The sequence below is a fragment of the Erythranthe guttata genome, chromosome 7, assembly GCF_056151865.1.
Source record: "Erythranthe guttata isolate IM_541 chromosome 7, IM_541, whole genome shotgun sequence".
NCBI classification, from domain to species: Eukaryota; Viridiplantae; Streptophyta; class Magnoliopsida; order Lamiales; family Phrymaceae; genus Erythranthe; species Erythranthe guttata.
In genome coordinates this window covers 9,110,710-9,131,347 of record NC_142539.1, presented here as the reverse complement: position 1 = coordinate 9,131,347, position 20,638 = coordinate 9,110,710, and the positions used below count along the sequence as shown (strand labels likewise).

Below are 20,638 nucleotides of genomic sequence, written 5' to 3'. Positions count from 1 at the left end.
TGCCATTCACCCTATTAATTAAAATAACTTTTTCTAAGAAAAAACAAAATTTCAAAAAAAAGAAATCGAAAAAAAAGTCAACGCCGAGGTTGACTTGCCGGAAAAAAATTTTAGAAAAAAAATTTTCAAAGAAAAAAAAAAGAAATCAAAGCCGGAATCTGGGCGGAAAAAAATTTCAGAAAAAAAATTATTTTCTGAAAAAAAAATATTTTTTCAAAAAATTATTAAAATGGGGGTTAATGTGATATATTTGTTTAAATCCGGGGTCAATGTGTAATATTAAGGAAGTTAAATCATAATGGATGAAATTGATAATAATTATATTATTGAGGGTATCATAGACTAAAGACATGCGGATGAGTTTATTTGAACGACTACTATGTTTGTGGACCAAATATGCATTTAAATCGTTTGTCATGCCCCTTTTGCGATTAGCCCTTATATTTAATATAATAATTAATAAATATATATTATATATATAAATAATGGGGCGGGTACGAAAGCGAGTACGGGGCGGGTATAGGAAAACCCGTCCCTGTACCCGTACCAAGTCAAAAAAAAAAAAATCAATCCCTATACTCGCCCCAATTTTTTGGATCGCATGTAATACCCAAAAATTTCGGGCAAGTCGTCCGAGTCGGGGCGGGGATCCATCAGGCCGGGTCAAATTGCCATCCCTGATGTCTACACGGTTGAATTATTTTGGGTTGATTGATCAGATTTCATAAAGACAAAGCTGAAACTTCTTATACGATCGCTCGATTTGAGTTGCAGCGGCATTCGTACTTTGACAGAGGATATATGGGTGTTGAAAGAACTCAGGTACCTTAATCTCTCTTATACACTCATTGAAATGTTACCAGACTCGGTGACTCATCTTTCAGAGTACGAACTCTGGATCTGTCGTGGCGCTATCATCTCAATTCCTTACCCGAGAGGGAATGCAGAAGCTGAGGCACATGAGACATTTGGATTTGTACCGGTGCGAGTCTTTGTCATATTTGCCATATGGAATTGGCTCCCTTATAAGACTTACTTCACTTCCACTATTTGTTTTGAGTAATATTAACAATAAGGAGGGCGATTGTGCATCCTTACGAGATCTTCGGACTTTAGGCGATCTCAAAGGCAGATTAGATCAGAAATCTGGAGAATGTAACGGATTTTAGAGAAGCCGAGGATGCAATGCTGCGTGATAAACATCTCGACCACTTGGGATTGTCTTGGAGTAGTTACCGTGGTTGTCGGGAAAACGGTGATGGTAATTGTTTTGAAATATTGCAACTCTTGGAGCCATAAGAAACTCAGAGTTGTCGAGTTAACCGGCTATACGGGCTTGAATGGGTGACCGCTGCCGATTTCCGAGGCTCGAAACCGTGACCACTTGAAGATTGTCCTAAACTTGAAAGTTTACCATCATTTCTTTCGATCCCGAGACACTTGATAATTTGCGAAACCAATAGCACCCTGCTCCTCAATTCTTCTATCCACAACCACTTTGGCTCCTCTGCCAAACATTCCTCGATTGTTATCAAATATATGAAACTCGGCATTTCTTTGCAGGACTTGATCGGTCAGTCGACATCAGTCAAAATAGTCAATCTATACAACATCGATGATGAATGTATTCACCATCATTCAGATAAGGAGGAAGCTGTACCCGCTCGCCTTAAACGCTTGGCTATTTTCCACTGTCATCATCAGCTCAACAACATAGTTGGCATGGTTCTAAATACGTTCAAAAAAATTTCAAAAAAAAAAAAAAAAAAATCAATGTTGGAATCTGGCCGGAAAAAAAATTTATTTTCTAAAAAGAAAATTCAAAAAATTATGAAAATCGTGGTTAATGTGATATATTTGTTCAAATCCGAGGTCAATGTGCAATATTGATGAAGTTAGAGTATAATTGATGGAATTGATAAAAATTATATAATGATGCTTGGGATGAGTTTATTTGCGAGACTATTTTTTGTCTGAATCTATGTGCATTTAAGCCCCTTGTCATGGGCTTATTTCCATTTCCCCTACTTTTTGAATTTACTTATTGTAGAAGTTTAATTAAAAAAAACTCATAATTTTAAGGGTTAACTGCGAAAAATCCCCTAAACTTTGGACGTTTTTGCACTTCATCCCTGAATAGAAAAGGGTGGCACGAGTGTACCTGAACTCCATTTTTCTAAGCACGGGCGTCCAAAATGTCCATTTTTGGCCAAAATTGACCGGAATTCAAATCACGTGCCTAACACGTGAATATAGCTGGGTAAATTTGTATTTTCCTTTGACACCCATTTTCTTCATTTGTTTTTTAATAAATATAAATAATAAAAAAAAAAGAAAAAAAAGGGAAAATTGAATACCCATCATCTTCGTCGAGCACGACAGACACACCACCGCACACAAATCAAATCAGACAACTTGTGATCCGACGCCGCACCACCACCACCGAACCAATTTGAATCCATCCATCCCCCCATATCTGCGAGTTCGATCTCGAATATATGCTATTTCAATCCATCACAAGGCAAGAGATTGGGGTTTGAATCAGAGTTTTGAGTTTTTGGAATAAAAGCTTAATCAACAATTGAAGTCCACTAAGCTACTAATTTTTCTCTATCTATCTATTTATCTTATGTGGGTAACCCTCCTCTAGATATCCTTGCTTCCTTTTCTTTTTGTCTTCCTTTATCATTTCGTTTCTTTTTATGTTCATGATTCATTGTGATATCAGTCATCTGGATAATTAAAAACTCATGCAGTTTTTTTAAGCCAAACAACTCATGCACTTGACCTGTTTGATGAAATTCCTCACAATTTTTTTTTTAAAACATATATACCTTTTGTGTCTTGTCTTCTGGAGACAACTAATAAGGATTCGTTCATTATATTGTAGTGAATGGATGATGGTCCAGAGATACTTGAGCCTGCAAGTTTCCTGCAAACTCTGCCCCCAATTGAGTTTGCCTGCATATATGGCTCCTCCCTCCATCCTAACAATTTTAACAAGGTCCCATTTTTTTTTTTCTTTTTTACTTTCTTCTTTGCTTGAGCCTATACTTTGTAGCAGTCGAATATTTTTTTTTCAAATTTCGCGCTTTCTCATTCACTTGGATGATTTGTTTTGGTTTAATTTATCCAGACATCCATGATAGATTACATTCTTGGCGTGTCAGATCCCCAGCAATGGCACACTCAGGTATTTGTTTCATCTTCTTCTACACTTTCAGTGGTGTTATGAATGTGGATTAGAAACTGATAGATGATTTGGCCTTTTGTGATCAAGAAAGAATCTGAAGACGAACCGGAATCATTACGCATCATGGATGGTCCACCTTGGCGGACCGCGGCTGGTGCTACTTCAAATCTCCTCCTCTCATTCTGGATTTTCAGTTTATTTTACAATGATATGAATTTGAATTTTTGTTTTGGTAGATTACTGAGGTAGCAGATTACATCGGTGTTGGTGTACACTTCAATCCATTTGTTTCTCACAAGGATCGGGTAGTTATTTTATCATGATTGTTGTTATGATGTTTTGTGAAGATGTCTAGGTTTATTACATATATCTAGTTGCTCTATATATTAGAATATGACATGAGATACTCCTCCATCCAGATGTTCAAGTACGGGGTTGTTCGAATGCATGATCTTGTTCAGGACATTCTGGGATGGGAGAGGTTCTACATGAGTGGCCGTTTGCAGAAACCAGTATGTCTTGCTTTTATATTTGTCTCCTCTGAATTCATTTCATTTGTTAGCAGTCTGTCATATTGTAATGTGTGCAAAACCAGCTCTATCAACTCTACAATGAAATCAATTTCTTTATGCATGTTTTTACTGTAGTTCTCCTACATTCGTCTGAGTTCATATCTTAGAATTGCTTTTCATTGACAGTTTAATAACAAAAATACGTAACCTTTCACACTTGAGTCTTACTTTCTGCCGTTAATTTTATCATGTTTTTATTTTAATGGTTCAGGTTAAAGTCATAATAGATAACTTGGAGATAGAAAAACTCAATTCTGTAAATCTGAAGGCTGCAACCTCCGCCGCTCTCCTTCTTTTGCCGTCAAAGTTCAGTGAGGTTTGGTTCTTTTCAGTTGCCGTAATCATTTGAACTTGAAATTTATAACAAGTAAAATCAGATTTGATGTAATTTCAGGAAGAGTTATATGCCAAAATATGTAGCCTCTCATACATGGGTGATCTTCGTATGCTTTTTGCAGAGGATAAAAATAAGGTAACTATAATTGAAGCTCAAGCGGGAAATTTGGAACGAGTCATTATATGATAGCATATTGAGACTTGAGATAAATCTGCTTCTTTTCTTTCTGCTCGTCTCCACTACATATTAGAAAGTAGAATGATATATATGATCCAGTTCCATAAATTGTTAAATATCAACACAATTCTGTACTAGTTTCTTGACATGCTAGCACTAACTTCTTTATGTTAAGTTTCCCAGGTGAAAAAGATTGTGCAAGGGCAATTTAAGTTATTTCAAACGATGTACAAACCGCTTTTAGAAGACTTTGCAGCCAGGGACTTATTAAGACTATCGCCTTTTATTGATCAAAAAGTAAACATAATTCAGGTTGGTCCAAATTTTCAAGCTTTAAGTGTTAAATTCTTTATTGGGCTCTCTTCATTATTTCTATGATATATTGGTTACCCATATTGATAATTTCAATGAATTAGTAAATTAAGAAACGGTTTTTACCTAATGACGAGCTTGATTTGTCAAATCAGGATTGTGGGTTGTCTAGCACTTGTTCCCTTGTGTCTTCCCTTCCTTTGCCACTCAGAAGCAAGATGGGAATCAAGCTCGGAGAGGAGAAAATGTTTGATGAATCTGGTATGATCTACGAGTTATTTGCTACGTTTTATTTTGGAATAAAAAACTTTAATTAGTAGTATTGTTCCAAGGTTTTAACATTTGCTTAGCTACGTACGCTGGTTGGTAATGTAATTCCTATAGGCTGAGATTCTTGATACAGCTGATCACAGCCAACAGGTTAACATTTCTATTGAATGCATTGTCATACAGGTCGAGCTATACGAAAAATGGTAATAAAATCAAAGGAAGAGGGTGCAGATTGCATGCGGAAGATTCTGAGAAACAAAGTAATGATTTCCAGTGCAAGACAAGCTGTTGCGGGTCTACTGACCGCCGGTGCAGTGCATGGATTAAGATACGTTGGAAATAAAATGCATAAGGCATGGAAATCGTGGTGGTGGTAATCCTTTTCTTCTTCTTTTTTTTTTTTTTTTTTTTTTTTTGCTTGTGTTCTATGCAACTGGTTTTCCGGAGAATCAAGAAAGTTGTAAAGACGGAAGACTGTATTTTTGTTCTTCAATCAGTGGCAGACATTATAATTCTATTTTTGAAATTATTTACCGTATATCTGAAACCACTTAATCTCACTTGTTTTAAGATGCACTGATTTCAATAAAAGTCCATTTTGTCTGTATTGAAATGAAAAAATCTAGTGTATAATTTGCATCAATGGGACAGCCGCCCACATAGCTGACTTCCTTGGATTGATCAATTGTCTATTCTACAAGAAAAGTAAATGCAAGCCCCCCACAGCAATAATTAATGCTTACCTGAGAGTCGAATTAGGAGATCTCGCCGCATTTATTACAGCAGGTAATATACTTCTCGAATCCATTGTCGGAACCCTTTTGGACCGCCACCCCAACTCGTTACGTATACATACAAATCTCACCAATGGATTCAACTTATTGGATCCGATTGCTGTTGGGGTTCTCCTAATTGCAATGACGAGTGGTGATTATATTTGTAATAATAGCAGGTTTTGCCCATGCAAAGAGACCTCCAACTTAAAACCCTTTATGCCTTATGGTCCAGAAGGGGTCTTCCAAGCAGCAGCAATCGTCTACTTCGCCTATGGAGGATTCGACAATATTGCTAGGATCGATGTCGATGTTCACGTTTCCGACGAACTGAGACACATCGTCAAATTTCGGGGTGTGATTGAGCGGCTGACAAAGACGCAGATAGGCCTCGAATATTACGAAGCCATTTTTTCTTATATTCGTGACATTATTTTTTTCTCACAATTTGCTTTGGTTGATTTCGTTTTCCAGACCTGTTTTGTTTCTTTGAATTAAATGTGTTATTACTGTTTTGATTCTTGTAGAAATTGTGCGACGGGTTTCGCTGAGAAATTTGGGCAGGGGATGGATTGTGTCCGGAAAGCAGGATTATACAGGTTCAGATTTCTATTGATGGACTGTTGCTGGTGTATTGAAATATGACGTCGCTTATATTTTATAGATTCTAAATTGAGTCACAAATTTGCACAAAATTTAGTTATGCATTTCGAGTACTGGTATAACCGCAAAATTTGTAGGTAACTGGGGACTCCTATACAGATTGTGGGAGGTTAAAATATATTTTGTTTTCAGACTTTTGTCTCTTTAGATTTATTTCCTTTTTCACTAGACAAATTTTGTTTTACTAATGGAGCGTAAGTTTGAAGGTGATATGCCTATTGGCCCAGCCCAATAGACCCATATTTACTGGGCCACAGGCCCAACTTAATAGCTATTTATACGAAGGCCCAATCACATCCAAAGAAAGTTGGGCCTGATAAATTGATCTCGGCCCAATTAATAAACTATAAATACAACTTAAATTCATTTAATAAAGGTACGTTATTATTATTCCCTCAATTCTTCTATTCGAATTCTCTCCTCATTTTACCCACTATCTCCACGTCTGACTTGAGCGTCGGAGGGGTTTCCGCCGGATCAACCCCCGGCTTAGATTACGTGTTTTCTGTTCGCAGGATCCTAGAGTAAATTAAAGTTCTCAGGACTATCTAGCTCGTGAGCACGTGACCTACTTTGCTCTCCCAGCTTCAACACACTAGGTGATTTATTTTTTACGTCATCATTTTGGCGCCGTCTGTGGGAATGCAGACCAGATCACGTAGCCAGCAAGATCCTCCTGAGTCCACTCGGAGAGAGAATGACACAGCTAACAACCTCCCAGTTCGGGGAGGCTCTGGCTTGCCACCTCCTCCACGTGCTCCGGATCCACCACGCGAGGTTCAGGTGATCCCCCCTCGGGACCCACCACTCGCCGATCCTCCACTACAGGCTCCACCTCTACCTGCTTCTCGAACGGTTCAAATAACCGAGGAGGCACTCCAACGGATGATAACAGAAGTTTCTACTCGCGCCGCCACTGATGCGGTGGCACAATACATCGCCACGATGGCAGCAAACGCTCCCCCTGCGATCCCAGCAAACGCTCCACCCGCGATCCCAGCTAATGCTCCACCCGCAATGCCACCCAGGGTACAGCAACCAGCCCATAACAATGACGATCGGATAAGTGTATCCTCATCCACCTCAGATCCAAGATCCCGGATGCAGCTATCTACCAATCACAGGGAGCCACAACCCAGACAACAACGCCACCATTCACTCCAACGGGGTGATGCATCTCTACGAAGAGCTCATATCTTTAATGAAGGGGAAGACGAGATAAATAGTAGAGTATCTCGCCAAAACCAGTTCCCCAGATTGAACAACCCTATTGACGGAAGAGCGCCAGTCCCAACAAGGCGCAGTCCTTTCACCTTGAACATCCTCAACGAGGTATTGCCTCAAGGAGTTAAAGTATCAGGCTTACCTCAATTCGAAGGAACTACCGACCCGCAGGAACACATAGAGAAGTTCCACGCTATGGCAGATTTATATGGCCCAACAGATGCAGCAATGTGCAAGATGTTCCGCACCACTCTTTCCAAGAGAGCCATGAATTGGTTCAATGCTTTGCCCACAGGATCAATTGACACTTTCGCTCAGTTATCATTGCGCTTCACCAACCAATTCGCCATCAATAAGCAATATGCTAAAACTCCAGCACATCTCTTCTCTATTGTACAGAGAGACAATGAAACACTCCGCAACTACATCAGGCGTTTCGTAGAGGCTGTTCATGAAGTTCCTAGTGTAGGACAAGATATGCTCTCAGGGATTATGCAACAAAACCTGAAGTCGGGTAGGTTCAAAGAATCTATCGCAGGAAGACCTCCTGGCAACTTAGATGAGCTGTTAAATCGAGCTGAAAAATATATACGCATAGAAGAAGCTTCTGCCAATGCTCCTCCCAAGAGGAAGAGAGAAGATGACCGCCCGGATATTAGGAGACGAGATGATCGACGTCTTCCACCCCCGCCTCAAGGCCAATCATCTTCAAATTATAATCGATTCACTCCACTCAATACTCGCCTCACTGAAATACTTCATGTGATTGAACAAAAAGGTCTGGCAGAGCCTCCACGCCCAATGCAACCCAATGCGAAACGAGAAAGATCGGATCGCTATTGTCGATTTCACAAAGATAAAGGGCATACGACCGAGGAATGTGCGCAACTCAAATTGGCGATTGAGAGGTTGATCAAGCAAGGCCACTTGAGCGAGTACATTGATAAGCCTCGAAATAAGCGCCACGATGATCTTCCACGCCGAGATAACAATAGAGATCAACAGCAACGACGAGAGGAGGGGGGTCATCGGCGCGACCCAGATAACAATGATAACCAACCCACCCGAGGAATCATCTCCTTTATCTCCGGAGGACCGGCAGGTGGCGATTCACAAAACGCGAGACGCACCCTCGCTCGATCAGCACGTATGAATCAAGAACATGCTTCTCCATCCGCATCCGTCTATCAAATACGAAGACCTGATCATGGCATAGTCTTCAACTCCTCGGACCTTGAAGGACCAGATGAAGATCATGTCGATGCGTTAGTGATAACAGCAACGGTGGCCAACTTCATAGTTAAAAAGATATTAGTGGACGGTGGGAGCTCAGCCGACATTATGTATCTCCACACATTCAAGCAGCTAGGCATAGATAACGCCCGATTCAACCCCATCACTACACCACTGAAAGGATTCACGGGAGAAGGTGTTTTATCCATGGGGGAACTAGAGTTACCTATCTCCTTAGGGGAAAATCCTTGTCGAGTAACGAAAATGATAAAATTCCTTATCGTCGACAAACCATCCCCTTATAACATCATCTTGGGAAGGCCAGCGATCCATACATTCAAGTCTGTGCCTTCATCTTACCACCAAAAGTGGAAATTCCCCACTCCTTACGGGATGGGAGAGGTACTTGGAGATAGGCGCCTCGCTCGAGAATGTTATGCAAGAGCTCTACGTGAACCATCTAAGAGACCTAATCATTTAGGGAAAGGAGACGACACCCCGAGACAAGATAAGCGAAAATGGGTCAACGCGGTCATCGAAGCTGATAAAGAAATCCTAATCAGTGTACCCGACGACACCACCAAGCTAGCCGCAGTTGAAGAACTAAAATCAGTAGAACTCATACCCGGAGATAATTCTAAGCTTCTCCGCATCGGCTCTGATCTAGATCAAGAAGTGGAGAATCAGCTAGTTAACTTCCTTAGACACAATGGGGACGTTTTCGCTTGGAAAGCTCAAGATCTGACGGGAATTCCCTCCAAAGTAGCATTGCATCGACTAAACGTTGACAAAAGATTGAAACCGGTCAAGCAACGTAAAAGGACTTTCGGTCCTGAGCGCAACAAACATATCAAAGAGGAAGTGGCAAAACTCTTAGATGCAGGCCACATTAGATCGGTTCAGTATCCCGAGTGGTTATCCAATGTGGTATTAGTACCTAAACTCGGAGGCAAGTGGAGGCTATGTGTAGACTTCACCGACCTCAACAAGGCATGCCCGAAAGATCCTTTTCCCTTACCAAGGATCGACCAGCTCATAGACTCAACCTCAGGGTGCGAACTTCTCAGCTTCCTTGATGCATATCAAGGATACAATCAAATATTGCTCGCCCTAGAAGACCAAGAAAGAGCTAGTTTCATTACAGACCAAGGCATCTACTGCTATCGAGTCATGCCGTTCGGTCTCAAGAATGCATGAGCTACTTACCAACACCTAGTAAATACGATGTTCGCGGACTTGATCGGTAAAAACATGGAGGTATACATTGATGACATGCTCGTCAAGAGTTTTAAAGTCGCGGATCACCTAACCGATTTAAGTCAATGCTTCTCCATCTTACGCAAATACAAGATGAAGCTCAATCCCCTAAAATGTTCGTTCGGAGTTCGAGGCGGAAAATTCTTAGGGTACATGATATCACAACGGGGAATTGAAGCCAACCCAGCAAAGATTGAAGCTATCACCTCCATGGCCCCTCCCACTTCGATTAAGAAGGTCCAACAACTTAACGGTTGTTTGGCAGCCCTAAACCGATTTATATCTCGATCAGCTGATAAGGGTCTTCCTTTCTTCAAGATACTAAGAGGTGGGAAAAAGTTTGAGTAGAATGAGGACTGTCAAAAAGCTTTCACAGAATTGAAGGCATATCTCACTTCCCCACCTCTACTCACAAAGCCCCAACCAGGAGATACTCTCTTCCTGTATTTGGCTATTTCAGCAGATGCCATTAGCGCAGTGCTCATTCGGGATGGTGAAAAAGGTCACCAACCGATATATTACATAAGCAGAGCTCTCCAAGGCCCAGAGCACCGTTACACCAATATGGAGAAACTTGCTCTCGCCCTCATCAATGCAGCCAGAAAGTTACGCCCGTACTTCCAGTCGCACCAAGTGATTGTTCTCACTAACTATCCCCTTAAACAAATATTGAGAAGTCCCGAGACTTCCGGGTGATTAGCTAAGTGGGCTATAGAGCTAAGTGAATATGGGGTTGAGTTCAAACCACGCCCAGCCATCAAAGCTCAAATCTTAGCAGACTTTGTAGTAGAGATGACTACATCGGAGGAGAGCACCTCCATACCCACTTGGACTATCAATGTCGATGGATCATCTACCGCTACAGGGGGAGGCGCGGGTATTGTATTAACAAGCCCAGATGGAGACGAATTTGAGTATGCTCAACGGTTTGATTTCAAAGCCTCCAATAACGAAGCCGAATATGAAGCTTTGATCGTTGGTATCCGCCTCGCTTTAGCAGCTGGAGCTCGCAAACTCATAGTACACAGCGACTCCCAGTTAGTGGTCAACCAAGTCCTTGGGAACTATGAAGCCAAAGAAGAATCCATGGCAAAGTACCTTGCTCTTGCACTTACCCTCCTCTCAAAATTGGATAGCTACGAGATAAAGCAAGTACCACGAGCCAACAATATTGATGCAGACAAGTTAGCTAAACTTGGAAGTTCCATGGCAAGCATTGGAAGCCGGAAAATCACCCTTCTCACGTCTTCCCAACCAGAAATAGTCTCCACCGACGAAGTGAATTGCGCTGAAGAGAGCGAACCTTGTTGGATCACCCCCATTACAAACTATCTCAAAAGCGGGGAACTTCCGACTGACATCGCCCAAGCGAAGAAAATAAAGGTAAGGGCGGCCCGTTTCCTAATGATAGGTGAAGATCTCTACAAGCGAGGGTTCTCCTTCCCCTATCTTAAATGCCTTAACCCATCAGCAGCAGACTATGTGCTTCGTGAAGTACACGAAGGCATTTGTGGTAATCATTTAAGTGGAAGAAACTTAGCTCTCAAAATATTGAGACAAGGTTACTATTGGCCCACCATGCATGAAGATGCGAAAAAACTAGTGCGGAGATGCAAGCCTTGCCAAGAACACGCTAACATCCTCCATCTCCCAGCAGCACCGATGCAACCGATTGACAGTCCCATACCTTTCGCTCAATGGGGAGTTGACTTGGTTGGTCCTTTTCCACCAGCAACAGGAGGACGCAAGTTCCTCATTGTAGCTGTAGATTACTTCACCAAGTGGGTAGAAGCAGAACCTTTAGCTCGCATTCGAGAAGAAGACGTCATCCAATTCCTTTGGAAGAACATCGTGTGCCGTTTCGGCATTCCCCGTTCCATTATTTCGGACAATGGAACACAATTTTGTGGAGACAAAGTCAAGAGTTGGTGCCTTGGCTTATCTATTAAGCAATTCTTCACTTCGGTTGCTAACCCCCAAGCAAATGGTCAAACGGAAGTAACCAATCGCACAATACTTCAACATCTCAAGACAAGGCTGGGAAGTGCCAAGGGAAAGTGGGTTGAAGAATTACCCAATGCTTTGTGGGCATATCGAACAACCCCACGAACAGCAACAGGAGAATCCCCATTTAACCTAGCTTTCGGAACAGAGGCTGTGGCACCCGTCGAGATTGGCGAACCCTCTTGGAGAGTCATCAATTATTCACAAGAGGCAAATGAAGAGGAAATGAGAGCTAACCTCGATCTCGTCGACGAACTAAGAGAGATTGCCTCCGTCCGACAGCAAATGTACAAGAGTCGCATGGCGAAAGCTTATAACTCCAAAGTCCGCCCTCGCTCTTTCCAAATAGGGGATTTAGTTCTCCGCAAAGCCGAAGCCTCACGCCCAATCGGTAAACTCGACCCGAAGTGGGAAGGACCATATAAAATTACGCAACTGGTCAACAATGGAGCATATCATCTCGAGAACCTCGACGGACACCCTATACCCAGAACCTGGAATATAGGGAATCTCAAAAGGTTCTACGCTTGAGGCTTCACAACCTTCCATGTCTCTCCTCCTACAAGAATGTCTCTAAAAGCCCGAGAAGGGGCTCCATAACGAGATTGGGAGTCAATTACGAAAGGATGCCGACCGCCCACCACTCGCCCAGAGAGAGAAGATACTCCGTACTACCTCACAAAGGGCAGGGTCGCGCAGCAATTCGCCACAACTCATGAGTTGATCTCGTATCTCGGAATGCGAGAAACATAGATAGTCCCCATATTGGGCATAGAGACACCAAAGACAGTAGACATACTACCCATACACCAAGTACGGATGAGCACAAGGAAGACGTGGAAGAAGAATAAAACTCTTATAGTTACATAGATTACTTTTCGATATTTCGATTTATTTGTTTTTACGATTTATTTCACTTCGCCTCACGGAGGCTTATGACATTTCGCATTCCCTATTAATGATTAAATCTAGTTTCTACTTTACTATCAAAGTTGTTGTTCATATATTACTTAACCGTTACAACGGGTTCATCTCATTCCAACCCTACAAACACTTAGAGAAATTAAGATAATCCACATAGCCTGGCCAGCTGGATTATCTGAATCTTTCTATGTTGATTTACAGGGTCTTCATATTTAAAACGTGGCCATGGACTAAACAATACTCCGACCTACGAGGTCCAAAACAAAGGGCATGATCCCAAAAAATAAAAAAAATCTTGAGAGACTGATCCCCTCATCAAGAATATCTCGAACAATGCTATATGCAAAACATTAGTGCGAAATCAATAAATAAGAAGAAACAATAACTTTGATAGAAAAATCAACGTCTCAAGGTGCGAACAAATATCAAGTCATGAAGCATGCAAAAATACTAGTGGGCATACCCACTCAATAAAAATAAAAAAATAAAAATAAAACCAAGTCTTTTTCTAAGGAAAATAAACATAACATCACACCAAACTACACTTTACGAGCAGAAGTAGCTTCGGTAGTTCGGTCATCCGCTTCCGCATCCGAGGCAATTTCAGTACACTCGACATCAATATCCTCTCCATCATCTGGAATGTCCTCCTCCATGCCTCGAATAATCTTCTCGTCAATACCACCTACCTTGCGTAAGTACTGACGACACGTCCTAACCAAAGGAGCATAAACCCCAGCTATTGCTCGTTCTTCGATCATAGCTCGACAGACTTCACTCTTCTGAAAACGACGTTCCCCTTCTAACATAACCGACTCCTTGTAAGCAGCTCCAGCTGAGGAAGCCAAAAACCTCTTCCCCGTAAACTTCTCGGCATCATACTTCTCCTTCAGCTCATCATAACACCGATCTAGTTTCGTTAGCTCAATTTTACTCGCCTCGGTCTCGCTCCTACTAATCTCCAATTCGTCGGTCCTCTGAATGAGCAAAGTCTCGGCCACTTCTAGTTTGGACTCCGCTGCCTCCAACTGAGCCTTTAGCTCTTTCTCCCTTGCCTCCCAACCAGCACGCTCTTCATCATTGTTTTTCTCGACTTGCTCCTCCTGCTCCATAAGATACCTCCATATAGCTATAAGCTATATCAAAATTCAAACAGATAATATTAGATTATCGAAACTTATAATTTAAAACGCAAAAAAAAAAAAAAAAAAAAAAAAAAAATTTACCCGACACATGTCTCCTCCAGCCAGCGAAAGCATATGAGCACGACCTTTACCCGACATCCGACTTCGGTCATACTCCCCAACAAAATCCTCGGTCTTCCTCAACGCGATACTATGATCGGTCGTATCCCACAAAGAATCCTTTCCCTCTCGGTTCACCCCGTACGTGAACAGGCATTTGCCTGCACCCCGTGGAGGCACATGAGAAACCTCAGGATCCACTCGAGGCCGTTTCGGTGCAGGCACATACTCGATCTCAACCAACTCATCCTTCCCATTATTAACCGCTCGATCCAGCTCCTCCCCCTCAACATTATGATTACGATCATCTCCCCTCACATGCGAAGCCTCCACGCGGGTCACTTCGCGCGATTTGCTACTACTCGATTTCGCTTGCTTCAAAGGATCCCTCTTCGCTTGCTTTTTTGCACCTCCAGTAGCCTTCTTCCGAAGAGCCGCGAAATCAATACACCCATCTAAAAAAAAAAAAAAAAATCATTTACTCACGGATAAAATAGAATAGCAGAGACAACACAAAATAAGGCACATATGGATAAAACATGTAGACTACACGCAACGGTGTAGGCACCTGACCCTTTGGAATAAGACAACTCGGATCGAACTCCAAAGCACACAACCCCGACTCCTTAATACGTTTCTTCATATTCTTCGTTATCTTAAAAGATTCGCATACCGGATTCCAAACAAGGGGAACATCGGACGTCGGAGCCCTTACATAAAAAAATAAAGTACTCCATTTATCCCACTTCAAGTTAATGCTCTTCAAAAATTTTAAAGGAACCCGAGGATGTGTGCAAAAGAAGGGTAAATCACTTGAACGATGTAGGGTAAACAAGGCTTTGAACATCTCAACACTAATCGGTAATCCTACTTCGATCATTCTTTGTCGAAAAGCTTCGAACGTCAGAATCACGTTCGGTGTTAATTGACTATATCCTACCCGAAATTCTTCACATATCTTCAAAAGAGTGGAGTGAGGCACAATCTGCGAGGAACATGTCAAATACGCGACGTATTGGGTATGGAACCCTACGGGGGGTGCATACAATCGTTCACCTTTTTTAGGTAAGAGCATCTCAATATTCCTCGGAGCCCCAACTAGCTGACGAAGAATACCGAATTGAGATTCGGTTAACGAAGTATCATAGTCCACCAAACTCAAATTAAGTGGTTTTATTTTCTTCCCTCTATTTTTATCTATGATGACATCTTCTCGGGGAATATCATTGTTGGGCGAAAACCTACACGCAAGTGCACGTATCGTACAAGTAATATAGTGGACAATTAAGTCCGGATATCGAACCCACAGGGAATATTTAATTATCTAATCCTAGACGCTAAATTCTACCAATTATTATCAAGCCCACCCTACACAGTCGAATTTTAGAGAGAATTAACTAAATTAAACTAAATTAAAAAAGCAAGCAAAAGTAAGAAACAAATTAAGCACGAAGACTTATCAGAGTAAACAAGCCTAGGATTTTATTCTTCCCCCTATGTGATTATTATTCCCCCAATTCCTTCAATCATGCAAGCAATTAACCCGGATTATTAACCTGAGATGCTAAAATAATCATAACCCGCTTCCGCGTGTATTATGATTCTAATACTCTAGATTCAATTACTATATTCCTATGCAATTAATTCTAGAACACAGCATTAAGCACAAATCTCAATAATGGCTACCTAAGAGATTAACTATATTCCTATGTTAATACCACAAAGGCTCTTCTACCACAGTTCTAATTATTAACCCGATCTTCCGATTCATGCGATTAACAATAACATAAAAGCACATAAGTTGATCAAGTTCATGCACTTAATAAAACAAGCAGAAGAAATAATCCGGAATTAAAACTTGCATAAAATCATAGAATTGGGTTCATAAATCCCACATAGGGTTCCAAATAAAATCCTAGAAATAAGAAAATTAGCTACTCATGATTAAAGGAAAAACGCAAATAAAATAAGTCATAAACGATAAATCTATGCTTAGAGTCTTCGAATTCTTCGTCTTCGTTATTGCTTTGTTGCTCTCGAAATTGCGTAAAAAGATGGATCCCCAATTGTGTGCTTGGCTTGGTCTTATATAGGGTGAAGAATTTGGGGAAGAAGGCAGTTTCCTTGTGCAATTAAAATTCCTTTACTGCGCAATTTCGGAGTCTCGGACGGGGGTCTCACAATTTGCACTAAAACTGGGACGGGGGTCTCAGCTTTAAATCTTCAGAATTTTGATATTTTCACTTTTGACCCATATTTTCGCCAAAATTGCAGTTTTGACCCCATACTTTTCCAATTCTTCAATTTGTACCTAAAATACAATAAATCAACTTTTTAAGCACCAATTATCGTTAAAACACACCAAAAGCTCAAATAAAAAGATATGATAAAGTGTAAAAATATACACTTAACACACCCCTAAACTTGAACTTTTGCTTGTCCTCAAGCAAAATCTACCTACAAGCAAATAACTCAACGATAACATCTCATCACATAGATCAATGACCAACTTCACGTTTTCAGAACTTGTAATTATAATGACAATTCTTAGGCATTCGCAAGCTCAAAATTCAACAACACTTAGTCACTCACCATTACCAAAAACCACAATTCATACAATTGCTTCAAGCATCCAATATTTGCAAATTAAAGATAGAAAAAATTTATACTTACATGCATATGCTTGACTCCAAATACTCACCAAATTATTCTACTCTACTAATATCGAATATTAAGCTATTGGGATCATTGGGGCTTTGTGGCTTTCAATTGTTAGGCTCTTTGGTTCGAGGTAGGAAATATGGGTATGTGTGGCTATTCTTCTTGAATTTAGGTGATTACGCCAAAATTTGAAAGATAGGCGTTTGAAACAATGAATTCACCTCTACGGACTTTAGTAAACTCGATTCTCAAAAGTTCAAAGGTCTCCACTTTTTCTTTTGAGGCAAGGGGTCGAGTTTTCAAAAATAATTCACTAACTAGTCCTTATTTCTCCCTTCTAGTCTCTTCTTCTTCTTTTTCTTTTTTTTTTTTTTTTTTTTTTTTTTTTTTTATTTAATATATATATATAGAAGCATATATATTTATCTCTTTTTTTTTTTCTTTTTCCTTTTTTTTCAATTTTTTTTTTTTTTTTTTTTTTCGAAGAAGAAGAAGGACCTTAAAATTTTTTTCGACCGAACTCCAAGGGATACTTTTTCAAGAATCTCCACCTATTCTACCTTACACATTGGCTAAAAGAAAGAACACCTTTTCTCCGAGGCTCAAAACAAGGTTCTAAGGATAATTTTGATAAAAAGGTCGGCTTGAAAGGCTCAAACGGTTCAAAGAAGGCCCAAATCATATCCCAAATCACTCACTACTCAATACTTCGTATCATAAATTTCCTAAGGTGAGTCTTAAAACCGAACATAGCATGATCTAGCACAAATTAATTCCAAATTTAAAATACAAAACATTCAACAAAAGCAATGCACAAAATGTGATTCCTAGCAATAATTCGCTTCTAAGTCCCGTTGAATCGAAAGCTAAACAAACATCAAATCCTTATCACACAAAACAAGCAATCTCATCATCAAACATTGATCATCTCTCATCATCATAAATCATCGATGCATTCGACTCAAGCAATTTTTTTTTTTTTTTTTTTTTTTTTTTTTTATATTCCGGAAAAACGAGAAAAACAATAAAAACGAATAAAACCTAATGCATGCAAACTAAAACAAAAAATAAGCACAAAAACATGTTTTTCACCCCCAAACTTAAAATTTTCGTTGCCCTCAACGAAATTAGCACAAAGTTCAAGGATAGAAAACACCTGATTTAGTCGGAGTCGATGTGATCGGGGTGTTCCTCCCTAGCTCTCTCATGCTTCTCATCATCGTAAAGCTCTCTCGCTCCATCTTCATTTGGAATCGTCGATCGGCACGGGAGCTTGAGGCTTCGGGGTCGTCTCGGGCTTGAGGAGCGGCTTTGGAAGAGGAATCGTCGTTTTGGTGGCACTTTTCTTGCCTTTTCCTTTGCCTTTAGAAGATGAAGATTCACTCGTGCGGCTTCTTTTGTTGGAAAAAAAAAAGTTGGGAGAGAGGTTGGAATAGATTCGTTGAGAATTGGTTGACAATCGAACTCATAATTTGGTTGGAGCAAATTATCGAACACCTTGTGGGCGTGCCTTGAAAGAGTTGGTTTTGGAGAATTTGGTTTGATTCTCTAGCTTCCTTTTGTGTGTGAGAGTTTGAGAGAAGGAAAGAGGAGGGTTTAGGAAACAATGGGGGAGAAAATCTAATTTTTTTAAAGTTAAAACGCCCCAAAACTAGTCGGACGGCCGTCCCGGTTTTTGTGCTGATTTTCGGACGGCCGTCCGACATTTTTTTGCTCTTACTGGTTGTGGGACGGCCGTCCCACATTTACACCTATTTTTGGGACGGCCGTCCCATAGGCAACGGCGCCAAAAACTTGTTGGGCGAAAACCTACACGCAAGTGCACGTATCGTACAAGTAATATAGTGGACAATTAAGTCCGGATATCGAACCCACAGGGAATATTTAATTATCTAATCCTAGACGCTAAATTCTACCAATTATTATCAAGCCCACCCTACACAGTCGAATTTTAGAGAGAATTAACTAAATTAAACTAAATTAAAAAAGCAAGCAAAAGTAAGAAACAAATTAAGCACGAAGACTTATCAGAGTAAACAAGCCTAGGATTTTATTCTTCCCCCTATGTGATTATTATTCCCCCAATTCCTTCAATCATGCAAGCAATTAACCCGGATTATTAACCTGAGATGCTAAAATAATCATAACCCGCTTCCGCGTGTATTACGATTCTAATACTCTAGATTCAATTACTATATTCCTATGCAATTAATTCTAGAACACAGCATTAAGCACAAATCTCAATAATGGCTACCTAAGAGATTAACTATATTCCTATGTTAATACCACAAAGGCTCTTCTACCACAGTTCTAATTATTAACCCGATCTTCCGATTCATGCGATTAACAATAACATAAAAGCACATAAGTTGATCAAGTTCATGCACTTAATAAAACAAGCAGAAGAAATAATCCGGAATTAAAACTTGCATAAAATCATAGAATTGGGTTCATAAATCCCACATAGGGTTCCAAATAAAATCCTAGAAATAAGAAAATTAGCTACTCATGATTAAAGGAAAAACGCAAATAAAATAAGTCATAAACGATAAATCTATGCTTAGAGTCTTCGAATTCTTCGTCTTCGTTATTGCTTTGTTGCTCTCGAAATTGCGTAAAAAGATGGATCCCCAATTGTGTGCTTGGCTTGGTCTTATATAGGGTGAAGAATTTGGGGAAGAAGGCAGTTTCCTTGTGCAATTAAAATTCCTTTACTGCGCAATTTCGGAGTCTCGGACGGGGGTCTCACAATTTGCACTAAAACTGGGACGGGGGTCTCAGCTTTAAATCTTCAGAATTTTGATATTTTCACTTTTGACCCATATTTTCGTCAAAATTGCAGTTTTGACCCCATACTTTTCCAATTCTTCAATTTGTACCTAAAATACAATAAATCAACTTTTTAAGCACCAATTATCGTTAAAACACACCAAAAGCTCAAATAAAAAGATATGATAAAGTGTAAAAATATACACTTAACAATCATCACCATCTCCCACATCTCCATCCGGATTTACATCACTCTCGGATCCCTCGGATCCCTCGGACTCGTTCGCAGAATTCGACTGAAGAGATTCTTCACTATCACTCCCAAAGTCCACAAATTGAGACCGAATACGTCTCCTGCTAGTACCAACATCATCACCAACATTAGGAATACCAACATTTGATGCCAAAAAATCATCCGGAGAAGAAACGGGGGGACGCCCCTCGAAAACGGCCGAAAACGGCCCTCCCACGCGCCCGCACGCGCCCCCCAACGCGCCCCCACGCGCGGGCGCGTCTGAAACCACCCCTCCCGCGCGTCGCGCGGGTACCCCCCCGCGCAATGCACCCCGCCCTACCCCCCTACCCCCTTCCTCCTCTCTTTCTCTCTCCAGCCTACCCCCACCCCTACCAGCCTCACCTACCCTCTCCTCCTCTCTCTCTCTCCTCCCTACCCCTACCAACCCCACCACCACCCACCCCACCCACCTTTAACCTTCTCTCTCCTCCGCCCCCACGTGAACAATACCCAACAACCCCACCTACCCCCTTTTCTCTCTCCTTCTCTCTCTCTTCTCTCTCCATCCCACTCCGGGCTCCGTGCCCGGCTTCACCCACACACACCGATCGCGCGGCTTCACTTCGCGCGGAGCCGAGCCGCGCGGCTCCTCTCACAACCTCGAGCCGCGCGGCTTCTTCTACTGGTTCCGCAACAATTTCTCCGGATAACCCTAATCGCGTGCAATCGGAACGCGCGGTTTCTTTCTCCGGTGCAATTTTTTTACCGGAACTCGACCCAATCACCTTCC

General features: G+C 41.1%; 2 protein-coding genes across 5 annotated transcripts; both read left to right on the top strand.

The window, feature by feature from the left end:
- The first annotated feature begins 2,280 nt into the window (after window positions 1-2,280).
- On the top strand, window positions 2,281-6,260 carry LOC105950367 (uncharacterized). Of its 4 annotated transcripts, none has more exons than XM_088820899.1 (12): window positions 2,339-2,631; window positions 2,891-3,004; window positions 3,137-3,193; window positions 3,285-3,347; window positions 3,430-3,498; window positions 3,613-3,705; window positions 3,977-4,081; window positions 4,160-4,237; window positions 4,463-4,591; window positions 4,747-4,852; window positions 5,045-5,231; window positions 6,162-6,260. In XM_088820899.1, coding segments are annotated over exons 2-12 (999 nt in total). In that variant the 5' UTR covers window positions 2,339-2,631; window positions 2,891-2,893; the 3' UTR covers window positions 6,163-6,260. The 4 variants fall into 4 exon arrangements, with proteins under 4 accessions (XP_088677026.1, XP_088677025.1, XP_088677024.1 ...); XM_088820898.1 differs by lacking the exon at window positions 6,162-6,260 and adding an exon at window positions 5,488-5,509; XM_088820900.1 differs by lacking the exon at window positions 6,162-6,260 and having other exon boundaries at window positions 2,281-2,631; window positions 3,281-3,347; window positions 5,045-5,390.
- Window positions 6,261-7,242: 982 nt separating this feature from the next.
- On the top strand, window positions 7,243-9,951 carry LOC105950368 (uncharacterized). The gene has a single exon (XM_012973715.2). The coding sequence runs from the start codon at window positions 7,243-7,245 to the stop codon at window positions 9,949-9,951; it is 2,709 nt and encodes a 902-aa protein (XP_012829169.2).
- Window positions 9,952-20,638: the final 10,687 nt, after the last annotated feature.